We start from the raw sequence: 14,376 nt of genomic DNA, 5'->3' as shown, positions 1-14,376 counted from the left end.
GAAGGGTTGCAAATTTTAATCCCAATAAGATTACCACAGAGTTGTATCCATGCATTTACATCCAAACAAATGCAAAATAGCCAAGTTTGTCCGGTGTTGGTGCAGAGATACTAGAATACTGGAATCCCCTCACAGAATTCTGCCAATTAAGCGTCTTATCATTGGAATGGGGAATAACATGGATCCGGAAATACTGTTCCCTTTTTCATGTGGTTTTTCCCGATTCTAGGGAGAAAAGCACTGACAATTTCTGCCTGTTCGAAGCAGGAAGAAAGTGTTTGCAGGACAGCTCGTGGGGCTGGGAGGAAGAGAGGTGAACATGGTAAGAAATGCCTACTCCCCAGGTGCTGTTACAGGGGCGGGGGATCTGAGGAATGCTCTTGCACACAGCCTCTGTTCCTTCAGTGGTTTCACCAGGTGCTAATCCGCACCGTCTTCAACTCATGTGTCTTGGCCATGGAGACCAGCACGGATCTGGGGTGTTGGTTTGGACGGTAGAGGGGTTAAGAAGGCATACTTCTATCAAAAAGAAAAATTCACTTACCTCCTCGCCGCTCTGTTCCACGTCGTCTCTCCTCGCCGAACAGGAAGCATCCAGGCTCCCCTGAGCCAATCACAATGCTGCAATGCAGAGTTGTGATTGACTCCCCTAAACCAATCACATTGTTGCAATGCAGCGCTGTGCTTAGTCTGAGCGCTGTGGTTTGATGCTCTGACGGGCACTGAGGGCCTGGGCATATTCTCCATGCAGGCTGTAATGCAGCCTGCATGGACAACACGCTATAGTGTGCATAACTGTCTCGGGCCGGTCAATGCATCATGCCCCCCACTCCTCCCCTGGTCTGTCAGCTGAGCAGTCAAGCCTTCATGCTGCCACAGCAGGGAGGAATAAAATGATAAGAAGATTGCGTTATTATTATTTTATTTTTCCTTTGCTTTACTACTACATAGTAGCCAAGGGGCGACGCTCCTCTGCCTTGGTGGAGGAGCCGCCACTGTCTCTTGGTCCAGAATTGTTGGGCCTAAAGACACCGAGCTACTCGTAATGGCCTTTAGTGGTATCCCGGCAAAAGCTACCTCTCTGGGTGAGATACCCCAACTTGTAATTAGGGCCTTAGTAACACCTCATTCAGCAATATGTTTTACAGAATGTATGTAATACAAGTTGACCTTAATAGTTTTAACTAAATAGAAGTCAAGTTAAAGTTTTCAAAGTAGCAATGTCAAATCCTTCAATATTAGTGATGACAATCTTAAAAATGTCAAATTAAAAATATCATTTTTTTAAATCTCTATTGTGTTTTTATTTTTTACATTTCCACTGTCCTAGCCCTGCTACCCTTCCTCAGTTGGTCACCCAACCCTGACTCTTCCTTAGTCTTCTTTCATGTAGGACATTTCACGGGTTCATTCTCCATGTAGTGGTCCACACTGCATTGGACAGTCCCTTTCTCTTCCTTCACAGGGGGGTCAGTTGCTCTACGCCCTTTATCCTTTTGTTATGCCCCAACATATTACCCACCATTTCTCTTCTTTCTCTTCTTTCCCATGTGGGGTCCCTTCCCCACACTGATGGTTCTCTTGCGCTCTGACCAGCCCTCCAAACCTGCCCATGCCCATGAATGATTTTTTTTCTAGTTTTTGTGCTACAAATTAATTGGCCAGCATTTTAATTTTTTTTACTGTTTTCACACACTTTTTTTTTCTTCTGCAAACCCTGGATTCGAGCCGAGTCCCTAGATTCTAAAGATGGGAGCAGTATCCACTAGGCCACATGTCCTATTCCCAATTGTGTCACATTACAAAATACAGGAACGACATGAGTGTTAGACAATTGTCAAGGCATTAGTAATTTGGGAAATATTTGTATTTTTTCAATCTTGAAATAAGGGCCACCTTGGAGTTGTTCTATTTCCCTTGTGGACAGCTTCAAAATGTCTCCACCAAAATAACGGCATTAAAAAAAAAAATTGAATTGTTGGGTCTACACAGGTTGATCGAACAAGAGTGTCTCAGTCATATGAATCTGTATTTTACTATGGGTTCAGAAAAGTTGCTACGTTTTTCGCTCACAAACGTCATGTCAATTCCGTGAATACTCATTTTTACACATGCCTTTGAAACGTTTCTGATTTCAAGTTAAAATCAAGGCTTTCATGCCGTGACTCTTTACAGCTCGCTTTTGAGAGAAACAAAAGTCAGCAACATCTATGGACGGCCATTCATGGCAAAATTAAAAATCCCCATATATGGCACATATTACATTCATTCCTATATTTGTCATATTCATTTTGCACCAGGCAATGCTCTTCAGGTGGTGTCCTATATAGGGATCTGTAATTTTGACATGAATGGCTTCCCATTAACATCCACACAATTTCAAAGTTGCTAGGAAGGCAGTTTCATAGTTAACTTGAGCGAACATGGCAGATACAACAAGGATGGAAATATCACCAGTGTGCGTAGAAAACCGATACCAGCTCATTAGCGAAGCGAAAGACAAGAAGAATTGCAGAAAACGGGTGGGAAAGTAACAAGGATCTCGCCTAATAAAAACTTTGCAACTCCTCTACGTTTTACACTCTCAATTTATTCCAATAGTAATTTTTTGTACTCACTTCTGCGAAAATCTCCCAGCTTTGGTAGGACACATTTTTCGAACTCCAGAATAGTTTGCTCCACAACCTCCCGATGTCTCTGTTGATCCAAAGCAAACACCATTTCTTTGAGCAGAGGGATTTGAGACAAATTCCAGATGAAGGAACCACGATCCAAAGTGTTTATGTTTGGATGACTGAACTTCTGTAGTAATTGAAAAGGTGACAAAGAAGTTGTATATAGCTGTGTAGGAATCAGACCACTCTGAAATACGAATAAACCAATATGCTTTTGAAATACAGAAAATTCTTAATACTACAAAAGCAGAAACTTTGTGTATCGTTACCTAACTAGACTGGGGTGCCTTGTGTGAGCCAATTTAGTGTGAAAGGGGCAGGTGGAAGCAAGAGTGACTGACCAAAGACAATATGAACAAAATCTGTGATGGTGATAAGTATTACCGACCTAAGAGCATCCTTCACCAGATGCCTCACCCAGGCTGCTTTACCACATAATTTGCAAGGTTACTGTCAGTTGGAGTGTGCAGGCTGAGCAGCAGGGAGGCTGTTCCTGGTGGGGCTATCCGCTATTTACATGCTATCTGTTATCATCTACTTACTTACCTGGAACTTACCTTGTAACTAAGCATAAATAAAAAAATCTATAGAATATAAACCATGGGTAATAGACTTTTGTATTACAACAAATTATTATAGTGTTATCTTTGGCTGTGGAGCCTAAGCTGAAAGCGCGATCTTTCGACCAGATGTGAGCACTAGCCAAATTTGACTCTTGATAATTTTCTGTCTCCTGCCAATTATGTTGTAAATGCCTTTCGAAGTGTTATATGTTTATAGGACTACTTGTGTTTCACTCATACAAACAAAATGTTCTACCAGGAGGGAAAATTCAAAACACAATTTCAAAAAAGATATGGATATTGTATTGACCTGTAGTCCAAGTCAATTGCTTTTTAGGTGAAAAAAGACATCTTACAACCCTATTGCAGATATGTCCATTTTGTATTTTGAATCATATATGTTAATAGACTGATCATCTTGTATACACAAATCTAAAAAGGTGCTCCATGTCATTATCCGTGAGCCATGACAACAAAAGTGACATAAAAAAAATCTATATTTACAGAATGTACAAAATCTACACGAATCACCCAAACCCCCTGGATTATTTAGTTGAGCAATTAAAACCCAAAGTTTTAAAACATCAGAGTATAAGTATCCAACAATGAATGTCAGGGGTGGGCGTCAATCAAGTTGACGTTTTGTCTCCTGAACTGCATGAATCCTCTAGGTCTTCATCAGGAGGAATCAAAAGGTAGTCACCTATATGGAAAGGTACCAAGGAGTCAGTCCTAGCTCAGTAACGATTTTAACTGAGGAAGTGGTGAAAGTCTAAAATGAGTTATCACCAAACCAGAAATAATCAGGTGCCAGTTTTCATGAAAGGAATCCCACTCACATTTCTTTCTGTAGGAAATGTGGAAGATCCATGTGAAAGATCCATGCTCATTAGGTAAAGGGAATATGTCCCTTTACCTAATAGTAAAAGAAGGAGTATAGAGATGAAGAAGCGAAGTAGCATGCACTCTAGGAATAGTGCGCATGTTGTAAAAACTGAAAATGGTTCGAAGAAAGTCAAATACGCCTACTCAGTGTGAAACATTGGAACCTATCAAGTGCCATGCTGAAGAGTCCCTGGTGTGGAAAAAGAAACAAGCATGCACAAGTTTGTGTTATATCCAATCTGAAAGGAAATTCAGACATGTGTGATACTGGCAAGTGACACATGCAGGAAGAGAAAGACATATTTCACACCCGAATGAGCACCTGATGAAAACTGACCTCTTCCAAAGCCTAACAAAGCCACTACGAACTGTAAAGGAAACAAAGAAAACAGAAAAGCAGGTGACATAGAGAGGACTCCCAAGAAAAGGATTAGGGAAAATTAGGACTACAGTGCCCAAATGATAATTCAAAGCCAGACAGTCTGTGTATGAATAAAAACTAGGACAGCATGGGTGATGATGGAGTTCTGATAGTGAGAGTGACACAGTATGCAGCGCCACAAACATTCGGGAGGCCTGGCGGTAGCTTCAGCAGCGGAACGAGTGTCCATCAGCGATTGCCAGGCCCCTGATTGGAGGGTGACTGCCAGGTTCCCAGCCCTTGACGAGCCCCCACAAGCGCAGATCCATCCTTCCTGCTGGTAGTTACCTGGAGGGAGGACACAGCGGGCGGTCAGAGTGCCGCAGTGTGGTCCAACGCATGGGTGATGAGAGAAAACGGACTGTCGTGAAACAAGACAACCAGTGAATCTTCCATCGACATTCAGTGCACTCAGGCATCATGTCAGAAAAATATACATTTTATGTCAGTCAGCTAGGAAAAGCCAAAAGGAGAGCAAATGTCCCAGATCCTATTACACCACACCACCAACGTGTCATTGTGAAATCCATAGTAGACCATGAATATACGGGACCTGCCTGCTTCCCTTTCCATGGGCCTGTACCTGTTGTGATGTATCAACTGGCAAGGAGTAAATTGTCTGTATCTAAGATAGAAATGTGTAGAGTCAACTACTTGGATCATATTAGAAATAAGTGAGCCCGGACTAACAGGCCTGCATCTCTAAATACCAGCATTCCATGATCATTACATTAGGGGATCACATTGACAAACAGGCATTTGAAAAGCAATAGGTCTCGCATTTGTGAGAGTTGGTGCTATCAGCGTAGTAAATGATAATGGTTTTTACCCATGTGTTTTGGTTTGTATTAGAGTGAATGTATGTGGTGTGGAGTGGAAGGGCTTGATAGGAATTGTTAGTTGTGAAATTGTGTGTGGTGGAATTGTGTGGTGTGGCGTGGATTTGTGTAGTGGAATTATGTGGCAGGAGGTGCCATGGAATTATATGGATAGTAATTATGTGGTATTGTGTGTAGCAGAATGTGCATTTGCAGAATGTGCACTGCAGGAAATAAAACAGATGGGTTTAGAGATGGCTATTTAATGGCCATCAAATTTAGTAACATTAAGGTACCAAAAGCCGGGCCGAGTAATATTTATGAATTCACCACAAGACTTTATACATGACACTCCTGATTACGAAGTGAGAGGAAAGTGCTGGCCCTAGGTCTTTCTTCCCACCTATCATCCTTTCTTGCTCTCTTTCTTTCCTTAAATATGTCCTTCCTTCTCTCTCTTTCTTTCTTTTGTGCATTCTTTTTTTCTTTCATTGCTCCTTGGCTTCTTGTCTTCCTTCTTGCTTTGATTTTTGCCTTCTTACTTTCGTTCTCAAAGTCAAGAAGTTGCTAGACAATGGCAGAATGATTGGCTTTTTTAGGTCTGTGTTAGACAAGACCTTTTGATTTTACTAAAACTATGTGTGTGGCTTAGCTCCATACTGGGGGATTCAGCCACAATTCATCCATTTGTCTGTGGTTGGGTCATTCACATTTATCTTCAACACACTCAAGCATGAATCAAGGGCCAATGTATCAACTCCCTTCAGTCATTGGCTGACTTCACAATGAGCACACAAAGTAGTTCCCTTCACCTCAGGGAGTACTATGGTAACGTGTGCTTTTTTAGACCCAAAAACTTTTTTGCCTTCAGTCAATGTTTTCTTTTTTAGATCGATGAATACCCAGCAGCTTTGCAAAAGCCATGACAAATCAAAACATGAATTGCAAAAAGGCTGGCGACGCCAGACTTATTGGCATTTCCAATGCTTGTTTTAATGTGAATGCATTCTTAAATCCATTTGGGAAAGGCACATTTTGCAGTAAAAGAAACAGCGTAAAATTGGGCAAATACCGTTATCTCGAGCATTTGTATAAAAAGCACTATGCAAATGCTGAAAATTACATGAGATTAAGCCAGCGTAGACTACATTTTGCCTGAAAAAAATGGAAGCAATCCCTGAGACTGTTAATTGATGCCGCGGATACAAGCAAATCTGAAAATAAATATTTCTCCTTCTGCACTGCTGAGGCACGCATACCGAAAAACGATGAAGTGCACGATTGTCTCAACCCAATATAAAACGTATTTTATATTATAACTTAAGTGGTTGTCTATTCACATACTTTTTTACTATCGTGCAACTTCTTCTGATGTGTCTGTACATTTGTAGAACATACCTTTTGTCCCAAAGGTGTGTCCTGGATTTGGACCTTCTTTCCCGAACTTTTTTCCAGTATTTTGGCCCTTTGTACTGAATTTTTACACATACCGTCCTGCATTTGCACCCTGTCTAGTTGGTCACCCTAGCTGAAACTGGTCAATGGGCCGTCTTTCACGTAGGACGTGCTGCGAACATGGTTTGGAGCGTGAGAAGATAGGAGGTCTTCAGTGCAGGTTCCGCTCCAGAGATCTGCTGCCATTAGCTGCTGCCGGGATCGACAGAGGATTGTGGAGACACGTTGCTAAGCAGGAGAGACAACTCTGTCCTTCGTTCCTTCGGTGGCAGCCCGATCTGGTAAGAGTGGGGTTGTTCGGTGTCCTTGGCAGCTGCACTATGCACCCGCAAGCAGCTGCCTTTGTTTTCTTAAATCGCAGGGAGACCCACCAAGGCCTCCCTGCAGACTGAGGCAGTGTGTGTGCCCTCCCCCCGTAAGGCTTATTGTGACTGACTGCAAACCAAGTAATCTGCATTTTGAATGTATTGCCTGTGTTGTGATCACGTTGTAAATTTTAATGCGACTTCTTACAAATGCGTTTGCTGTGTTCTGAGCTAGTGTTTTATTTTTTACATCTTAGTTCCTCACTAGGCATAGGCCTGAACACATTTTTCCGGTTACCGAAATGCTCCGTGGTGGCCGCCTTCTTTTTCTTCCTTCCTCTACTTCATCTAAATCACACCTGGAATAGGTAAGGCTCCATTATCCCTGCCATGTGTTTTGGCTTGTGTTCAGTTATGGAGTATGTCCTTCGTGCCTGGACTATCTGCACCTCAAGGCCACTGGAAGACAAGAAGAAGTCCATGGAAAGCTACTGGGGGATATTGCAAGTGAAACAATTTGTCATGTGATACATTTAGGGGGGCGGGGGGGGGGGGGGGTAAATGTGGCCTTTTTGTGTGATGTGCAGGGACAGAAAATCAGGCTTCTACATTTTCGGAGGAGAAGGAGCATCTTAGGATCGAGCTCCATAGCCTTAAGCTATTTTAACACATTTGACTTGTGTACTTCTTAGGAAGTATACACGGGATGACACCTTTGGGAAATGATATAAGGGAAATGGCCAGAAACCTCAATGAGAGTAGTGTAGGGAAAGATAATGTATGCTTTCCTTCCCAATGAAAAAGGATTTAGATTCCGCCTCAATTCTGTGCTGCATTTTGATTTTGAAGTTTGTTACATTATGCCTTCCGTGCCGAATTAATTATATTCGTAGGTTCGGCTCTGTATTGATATTTATGTACCTTTATCCGCTGATTCTCACATCCAATTATTATTGGACTTATAATAAAATCTATAAATTGGAATTCAGAGTCTGTGGTCTTTGAACCATGACTAAATTGTAAGTATAATTTGAAGTGTTTAATCCCCTCAACCACTTTCAGCAGGCAAAATAAAAGACGATCAGTGCTAAATTTGGAAGGGAGGGCAAAGACTACATTTTAACCCTGGGCATAGTTCGCGTAGTAGCACTACGCACAGCTATGGGAATTGCACTTTGCACTACGCGAGCTACGCGAATTGCCTAGTGCACTGTGCAAAATGCTGTTCGCACTGATTGCACAGTGCTGGATGCTAGTCTGCACTGTGCAATCAGTGCAAACTGCATCTTGCACAGTGCAAGCGGTTGTTTTCTGCCGCTCAAGTAGATTTCTACTCGTGCAGCAGCTTTCTCAACGCGTACCGGTAGTTTCTCATCGCGAGCGGTCGCGAGCATACGCAACCACTCGCAATGAGAAACCTGACCTCCCTGCGTTGAGAATTTCGCCGAGAGGTTTATTTTCCATGCACACGATCAGCAACTTGATGTGTTGCTGATCGTGAACGTGGAAAAAGTCTTGCCGGGATGTCATTTTGCTCGCTCGCGGTCACCAACTTGACATTGAGGACCGCAAGCAAGCAAAAAATTACCGCTACGCTACGCGTATTTGCACTGTGCTATGTGCAATTCGCATAGTGCGAAGTAGCGCAAACCTCGCAGACTACATGAGCGTAGCGTAGTACTTTGCCCAGAGTTACTAAATTTGGCGTAATCCAATGGTAACAGAGAATGGTTTGCCTCTAAAATGAGGGAAGAATCAAGAAAGCAATGAAGGCATATCAAGATGCCAGGTGGGCTGCTTTTCATGTGGAAAGGTGGAGAGTAGACACCATAGAGGGAGAAGGCTTATATCCAGAGGGAGAACGCTTATATCCATTCAGGTTGTTAAAAGGACAGTCTGAAGGACAGAGTAAGAAGGAGGAAGACAGTGATACAGATGATAGCTTTCTATAGAGATATTTTGCAGAACGTCCTCCACCTTATGACTCCAGATCGGAGCTGGAGAGAACACAGCAACCTGGGAAAGCTTTAGGAGTGGGTCGAACGGGTTCAGAGGAGCAGACAGGAGTAAGAGGGAGAATGGCAGTGGGAATAAGAATTACAGGGGGGTCTGGAGGGCCAGGATATGCAGATCCGGAGCACAATGGAAGTGCATGCACCATGCAGTTACCAGACTCTCTTACTGTACCAGTTACAATTGGACCTGTGGTTTCAATCAATAACCCAAATGAGAGAGCAAGTGAAGTCAACAGCAGACCATTGAAGGGTAAGAGACTATGTCAGGATGCAGTCTTACAGTGAGTGGAACAGGTATGGCTCAGATGCCAGTGGAAGCTAGTACTCCATTGCCAGCCACTGCTGATCCATCAAGGATGGACAGTGGGTTAGAACGAAGATGAACAGGAGCATTGGTAAATTCTAGGTCAGACATTGGAATGTGGGCTCCACCAGTGAGGGAGACAATGATGTCAAAAGAAGAACTGGAGATGGGACGAGAGACACCTAGAGTACTATTCGAATCACAGGGTTTAGGTGAAGGTAACCACTGGAGAAGTCGAAGTTGTGAGAGAGAAAGTCGTCCGGAGTTGAGAATGGAGGAGAGTGCAGGTCCAAGGAGAGCACAAAGTTGTGGCAGGGAAGAAACAGGAAGTGAGATGGGTCAAAGAACCATACAAGTGGCAATGAAAGCACCATTGTTAGATGTGGTCAGATTGAAAGTAGAAATAGATGAAGTGATAGAAGAGAATCTGCCATTGGACAGGATTGAAACATATGATCCAAGAGAGTTGTTATTTGTAGCTAAGGATGTCACTAAAAAGGCAAAGCAAGATCATGAAGCATTGTTACAGTTGGCAAGACGGTATGAGATGAATTTGACCAAGACGAAATTGATGCAGGGGAGCTGATCAATATTTAGAGGAAAAGCGAACAACAGTATTAATGGCACAAATTAGAGATTTAATCGTAGCAATGCGACCATGGAGAGAATTAGATAAGTGGGAAGAAAGATGGTCCAAAAAGAAAAGTGCTAAGAAAGTGGATTGGAGCAGCAGGAATTTTCCCTCTGAGAGAAGTACAGAATGGGGGATATGTACATGTGTCATGTGCCATGGAGCAGGGGTGATTTGGCAGCATTTACTAATGATTTTTCTCGGCTGAGGAAGAAGCTTGCTGCCTGGTATAAACAGATTGATTGGTTTGTTAAGATTTCGATGGAGTTATGTGTCAATGATTTCTATCCCACATTTCCAACAGAACCACCAGTTCTCCAAGCATTACAAATGATCATCACCAATCTGCACAATATTCACTTGGGGGCAGATGTATCAAGATACCATTTTGCACTTCTCAAATAGCGATTGTTAAGGAATCTCTATTTGAGAAGTGCAAAATGGTATGTATGTAGAATTTCGCTATTTATTAGCGATTCCTTAGAATTCCTTAATTGCGATTAGCAAATTGCTAATCGCAATTAAGGAATAATTTCCCATTCATTTCTATGGGCCAGGAGGCCCATAGGAATGAATGTAAAATTATACTCAATTTGCGATTAGCAATTAGCTAATCGCAAATTGAGAATAATTTCAAGGGTGCAAGGGTGTCCTAAGGACACCCTGCTGCACCCCTGAATTTGATATGTGTACGCATATGGCGCACATACATGCCCTAAGGGCATGTATGACCGTCATATGGCACCTTTAGAATTTAAAAAAAGTGCTTTTTGAAAAGAATTCGCAAGTTACCACCAACTACAAGTTGATGGCCATTTGCGAATTCTTAGTCAAAAATCGCCACACTGAAATGCTTGATACATTTACAATCTAAAATCGCAATTTGCTATTTCTTAAAAGCCTCGCAATATTAAGGAATCGCTAAATTAGCGATTCCTTAATATTGCGAGGCTTTTTGCATGATACATTCCAAATCCCGTTTTTTTTGTCGCAAACGCTGCTATTTTCCGAATCGCAGCGTTTGCGACAAAAAAAACGGATGATACATCTGCCCCTTAGTGACCAAATATGTCCTATTACAAACTAACATAGCAGAAAACACATGCAAAGCACATACTAGATGGTCGACAGTTTTAGACACACCTATCCTTGAAGAGGAGTGGTCCAAGTGTTGTGCCCCGACTGACCTACTTACACCAAATGATAATTTACGAATTATTCATTATAAATATTTACACCAAACATATCATACACCGGCTAAATTTAAAAAATGCGGTCTCCGTACGGATGCGTGTTGCAAACGTTGTGGTGCCGACGAGGCAGATTTTATACACCTAGCATGGCATTGTCCATGTTAGTGACTTTTGGGAATCTGTAACAACAACGATTCTCAACATCAGCGATGTGTTGAGAATCAAATCGACTGCATGATCCATCTATGCCTACTAGGTCTGGTGTTCAATCCCAGGTCCAATAACCGTAAACTCTGTGTGATTGCATTATTATTGCTTTGCCTGGTGGTTGGGCAGGTTAAACGAGGAAGGGGGTTGGGGTGGAGCAGGACACAGAGAGTGAAGATGGGCGGAACGAAGAGCAGGGGAGAGTCAAAGGCCTCTAGGTTCTCGTTGTTAGCCTGTATCAAAATTGTGCCATTTGAATAAATGGTCACTAATGTGTTCTCGTTTCTAGTCGCCTGGATAGGGAGAGAGATCGTCATGTTTACAACTATGTGTGGTGGTCGTCGTTTTTGATATGTCAAGTCAAGTCAAGTCAGGATATTTATATAGCGCGCTACATACCCATAGGGTCTCAAGGCGCTTGAGGACGGGTGGGGAGTTACTTGTCGAATAACCAAGTTTTAAGTTGCTTTCTGAATGCTAGGTGGTTCTGAGTAAGGCGAAGATGAGTGGGAAGTGAATTCCAGGTTTTAGCTGCCAGGTAGGAGAAGGATCTACCTCCCATGGTGGTTTTGTTGATGCGAGGTATAGTGGCAAGGGCTTGGTTGGAGGATCGTAGCTGACGGGAGGGGGTGTAGAAGGATAGTCGTGTGTTGAGGCATTCGGGTCCAAGTTCGTAAAGTGCTTTGTGTGCGCGGGTTAGGAGGCGGAAAGTAATCCTCTTATTTACGGGGAGCCAGTGGAGGTTTTTCAGGTGACCAGAGATGTGTGCTTTACGCGGGATGTCAAGTATAAGCCTGGCTGAAGCGTTCTGGATGCGTTGGAGTTTTTTCTGGAGTTTTGCGGTGGTACCGGCGTATAGGGTGTTTCCGTAGTCCAGGCGGCTCGTGACCAGTGCGTGGGTGACCGTTTTTCTAGTTTCGGTGGGGATCCAGCGAAATGTTTTTTTGAGCATGCGAAGAATGTTGAAGCAAGATGATGAAACGGCGTTGACTTGTCTGGTCATCGAGAGTGAGGAGTCCAGGATGACGCCCAGGTTCCGTGCGTGGTCCGTCGGGATGGGTGCTTTTCCAAGGGCCTCTGGCCACCAAGAGTCATCCCAGGCGGAGGGGGAGGTGCCTAAGATGAGGACTTCTGTTTTGTCTGAGTTCAGTTTCAGACGGCTGTGCTTCATCCACTCGGCTACTTCTTTCATTCCTTCATGTAGGTTGGTTTTGGCGGTGTTAGGGTCTTTGGTGAGTGAGAGGATCAGTTGAGTGTCGTCAGCGTAGGAGATGATGTTGAGATTGTGTTGGCGAGCGATGGCCGCAAGAGGGCTCATGTATACGTTGAAGAGGGTGGGGCTGAGTGACGACCCTTGTGGTACGCCGCAGATGACTTCATAGGCCTCTGACTTGAATGGTGGGAGGCGGACTCTCTGGGTTCTTCCGGTGAGAAACGAGGTGATCCATTCCAGTGCTTTTCCTTGGATTCCGACGTTTCTGAGGCGCTGTAGAAGGGTGCTATGACAGACTGTGTCGAAGGCAGCGGAGAGGTCGTGGAGGATGAGGGCGACTGTGTCTCCATTGTCCAGTAGAGTTCGAATGTCGTCTGTTGCTGCGATGAGTGCGGTCTCCGTGCTGTGTTTGGCTCGGAAGCCAGATTGAGAGGAGTCGAGGGATTTGTTGGTTTCGAGGAAGGTGGCGAGCTGGTTGTTGACAGCTTTCTCGATGACTTTGGCCGGGAATGGAAGAAGCGAGATGGGGCGGTAGTTTTTGAGTTCGGTGGGGTCAGCTGTGTGTTTTTTCAGAAGGGCGCTGAGTTCTGCGTGTTTCCAGCTTTCCGGGAAGGTGGCGGAGTTGAGAGAGCAGTTGATGACGTCTCGGAGGTGTGGTGCTATGATGGAGTCTGCTTTGTTGAAGATGTGGTGAGGGCAAGGGTCTGTGGGGGATCCTGAGTGGATGGAGTTCATTAGGCGGATGGTGTCCTCAGTGGAGATTGAGTTCCAATCAATAAGGATGTTCAAGGGGGGTGAAGGTTCTGCAGGAGGATGGGTGGGTTGGTCTCCGGGTTGGTTGTCGAAGCTGTTGTGGATGTCTGCGATTTTGTTGTGGAAGAACGAAGCTAGGGAGTCGCAGAGGGCTTGAGAGGGGGTGATGTCGTTGGAGTTGGCTGATGGGTTGGTAAATTCTTTGACGATGTTGAATAATTCCTTGCTGTTGTGGGCGTTATTATCTAGACGGTCTTTGAATGCGGCTTTCTTGGCCGATCGGATTAGTTGGTGGTGTATGCGGGTGGCGTTTTTGAAGGCGTCCCTGGTGCTGGTGTTTGGGTCTTTTTTCCAGGCCTTCTCGAGGGAGCGACAGTGTTTCTTCGATTTCTTAAGATCATCGTTGAACCAGGAGGCGTTTTTGCTGCCTAGATTGATTTGGCGTTTTTTCAACGGTGCTAGGATGTCGGCGCTGTTGGATAGCCATTGGGTGAGGTTAATGGCTGCTTGGTCTGGGTTTGAGGAGTGGGCGGGGGGGTTTAGAAGAAGCGATGAGGAGATCTGGTCGATGGTGATTTTGTTCCAGTTTCTTCGCAGGGTGGGTTGAGGAAGGTTGTGGATTGTGGTCTTATTGTAGGTAAAGTGAACGCAGCTGTGGTCCGTCCAATGAAGAGTTGTGGTGTGACTGAATGAGACATGTTTGCTGGAGGTGAAGATGGGGTCGAGTGTGTGACCTGCAATGTGGGTGGGGGTATTAACAAGTTGTTTGAGTCCGAGGTTGGCGAGATTGTCCAGAAGGGTGGTGGTGTTGCTGTCGTAGCTCTTTTCCAGGTGAAAATTGAGGTCTCCCAATAGGATGTAGTCCTCGGAGGGGAGGGCGTGTGGGGTGATAAAGTCAGTGATGTTGTCACTGAATTGTGCACGGGGTCCTGGAGGCC

The 14,376-nt window shown here is 44.1% G+C and overlaps 1 protein-coding gene across 5 annotated transcripts in view; it reads right to left on the bottom strand.

The window, feature by feature from the left end:
- Positions 1 to 14,376, bottom strand: part of HYKK (hydroxylysine kinase) — a 246,346-nt gene that overhangs the window by 41,578 nt on the left and 190,392 nt on the right. For all 5 annotated transcript variants that reach the window (XM_086959415.1, XM_086959417.1, XM_086959418.1 and 2 more), the window contains one exon: positions 2,619 to 2,802. In XM_086959415.1, the coding sequence (XP_086815541.1) occupies positions 2,619 to 2,802 (184 nt within the window). The remainder of the gene's footprint in view (positions 1 to 2,618; positions 2,803 to 14,376) is intronic.

The sequence above is a fragment of the Lissotriton vulgaris genome, chromosome 2_2 (genome assembly GCF_964263255.1).
Source record: "Lissotriton vulgaris chromosome 2_2, aLisVul1.2, whole genome shotgun sequence".
NCBI classification, from domain to species: domain Eukaryota; kingdom Metazoa; phylum Chordata; class Amphibia; order Caudata; family Salamandridae; genus Lissotriton; species Lissotriton vulgaris.
Note: the sequence above shows the minus strand (reverse complement) of the source record. Positions and strands in the feature narration are given on the sequence as shown.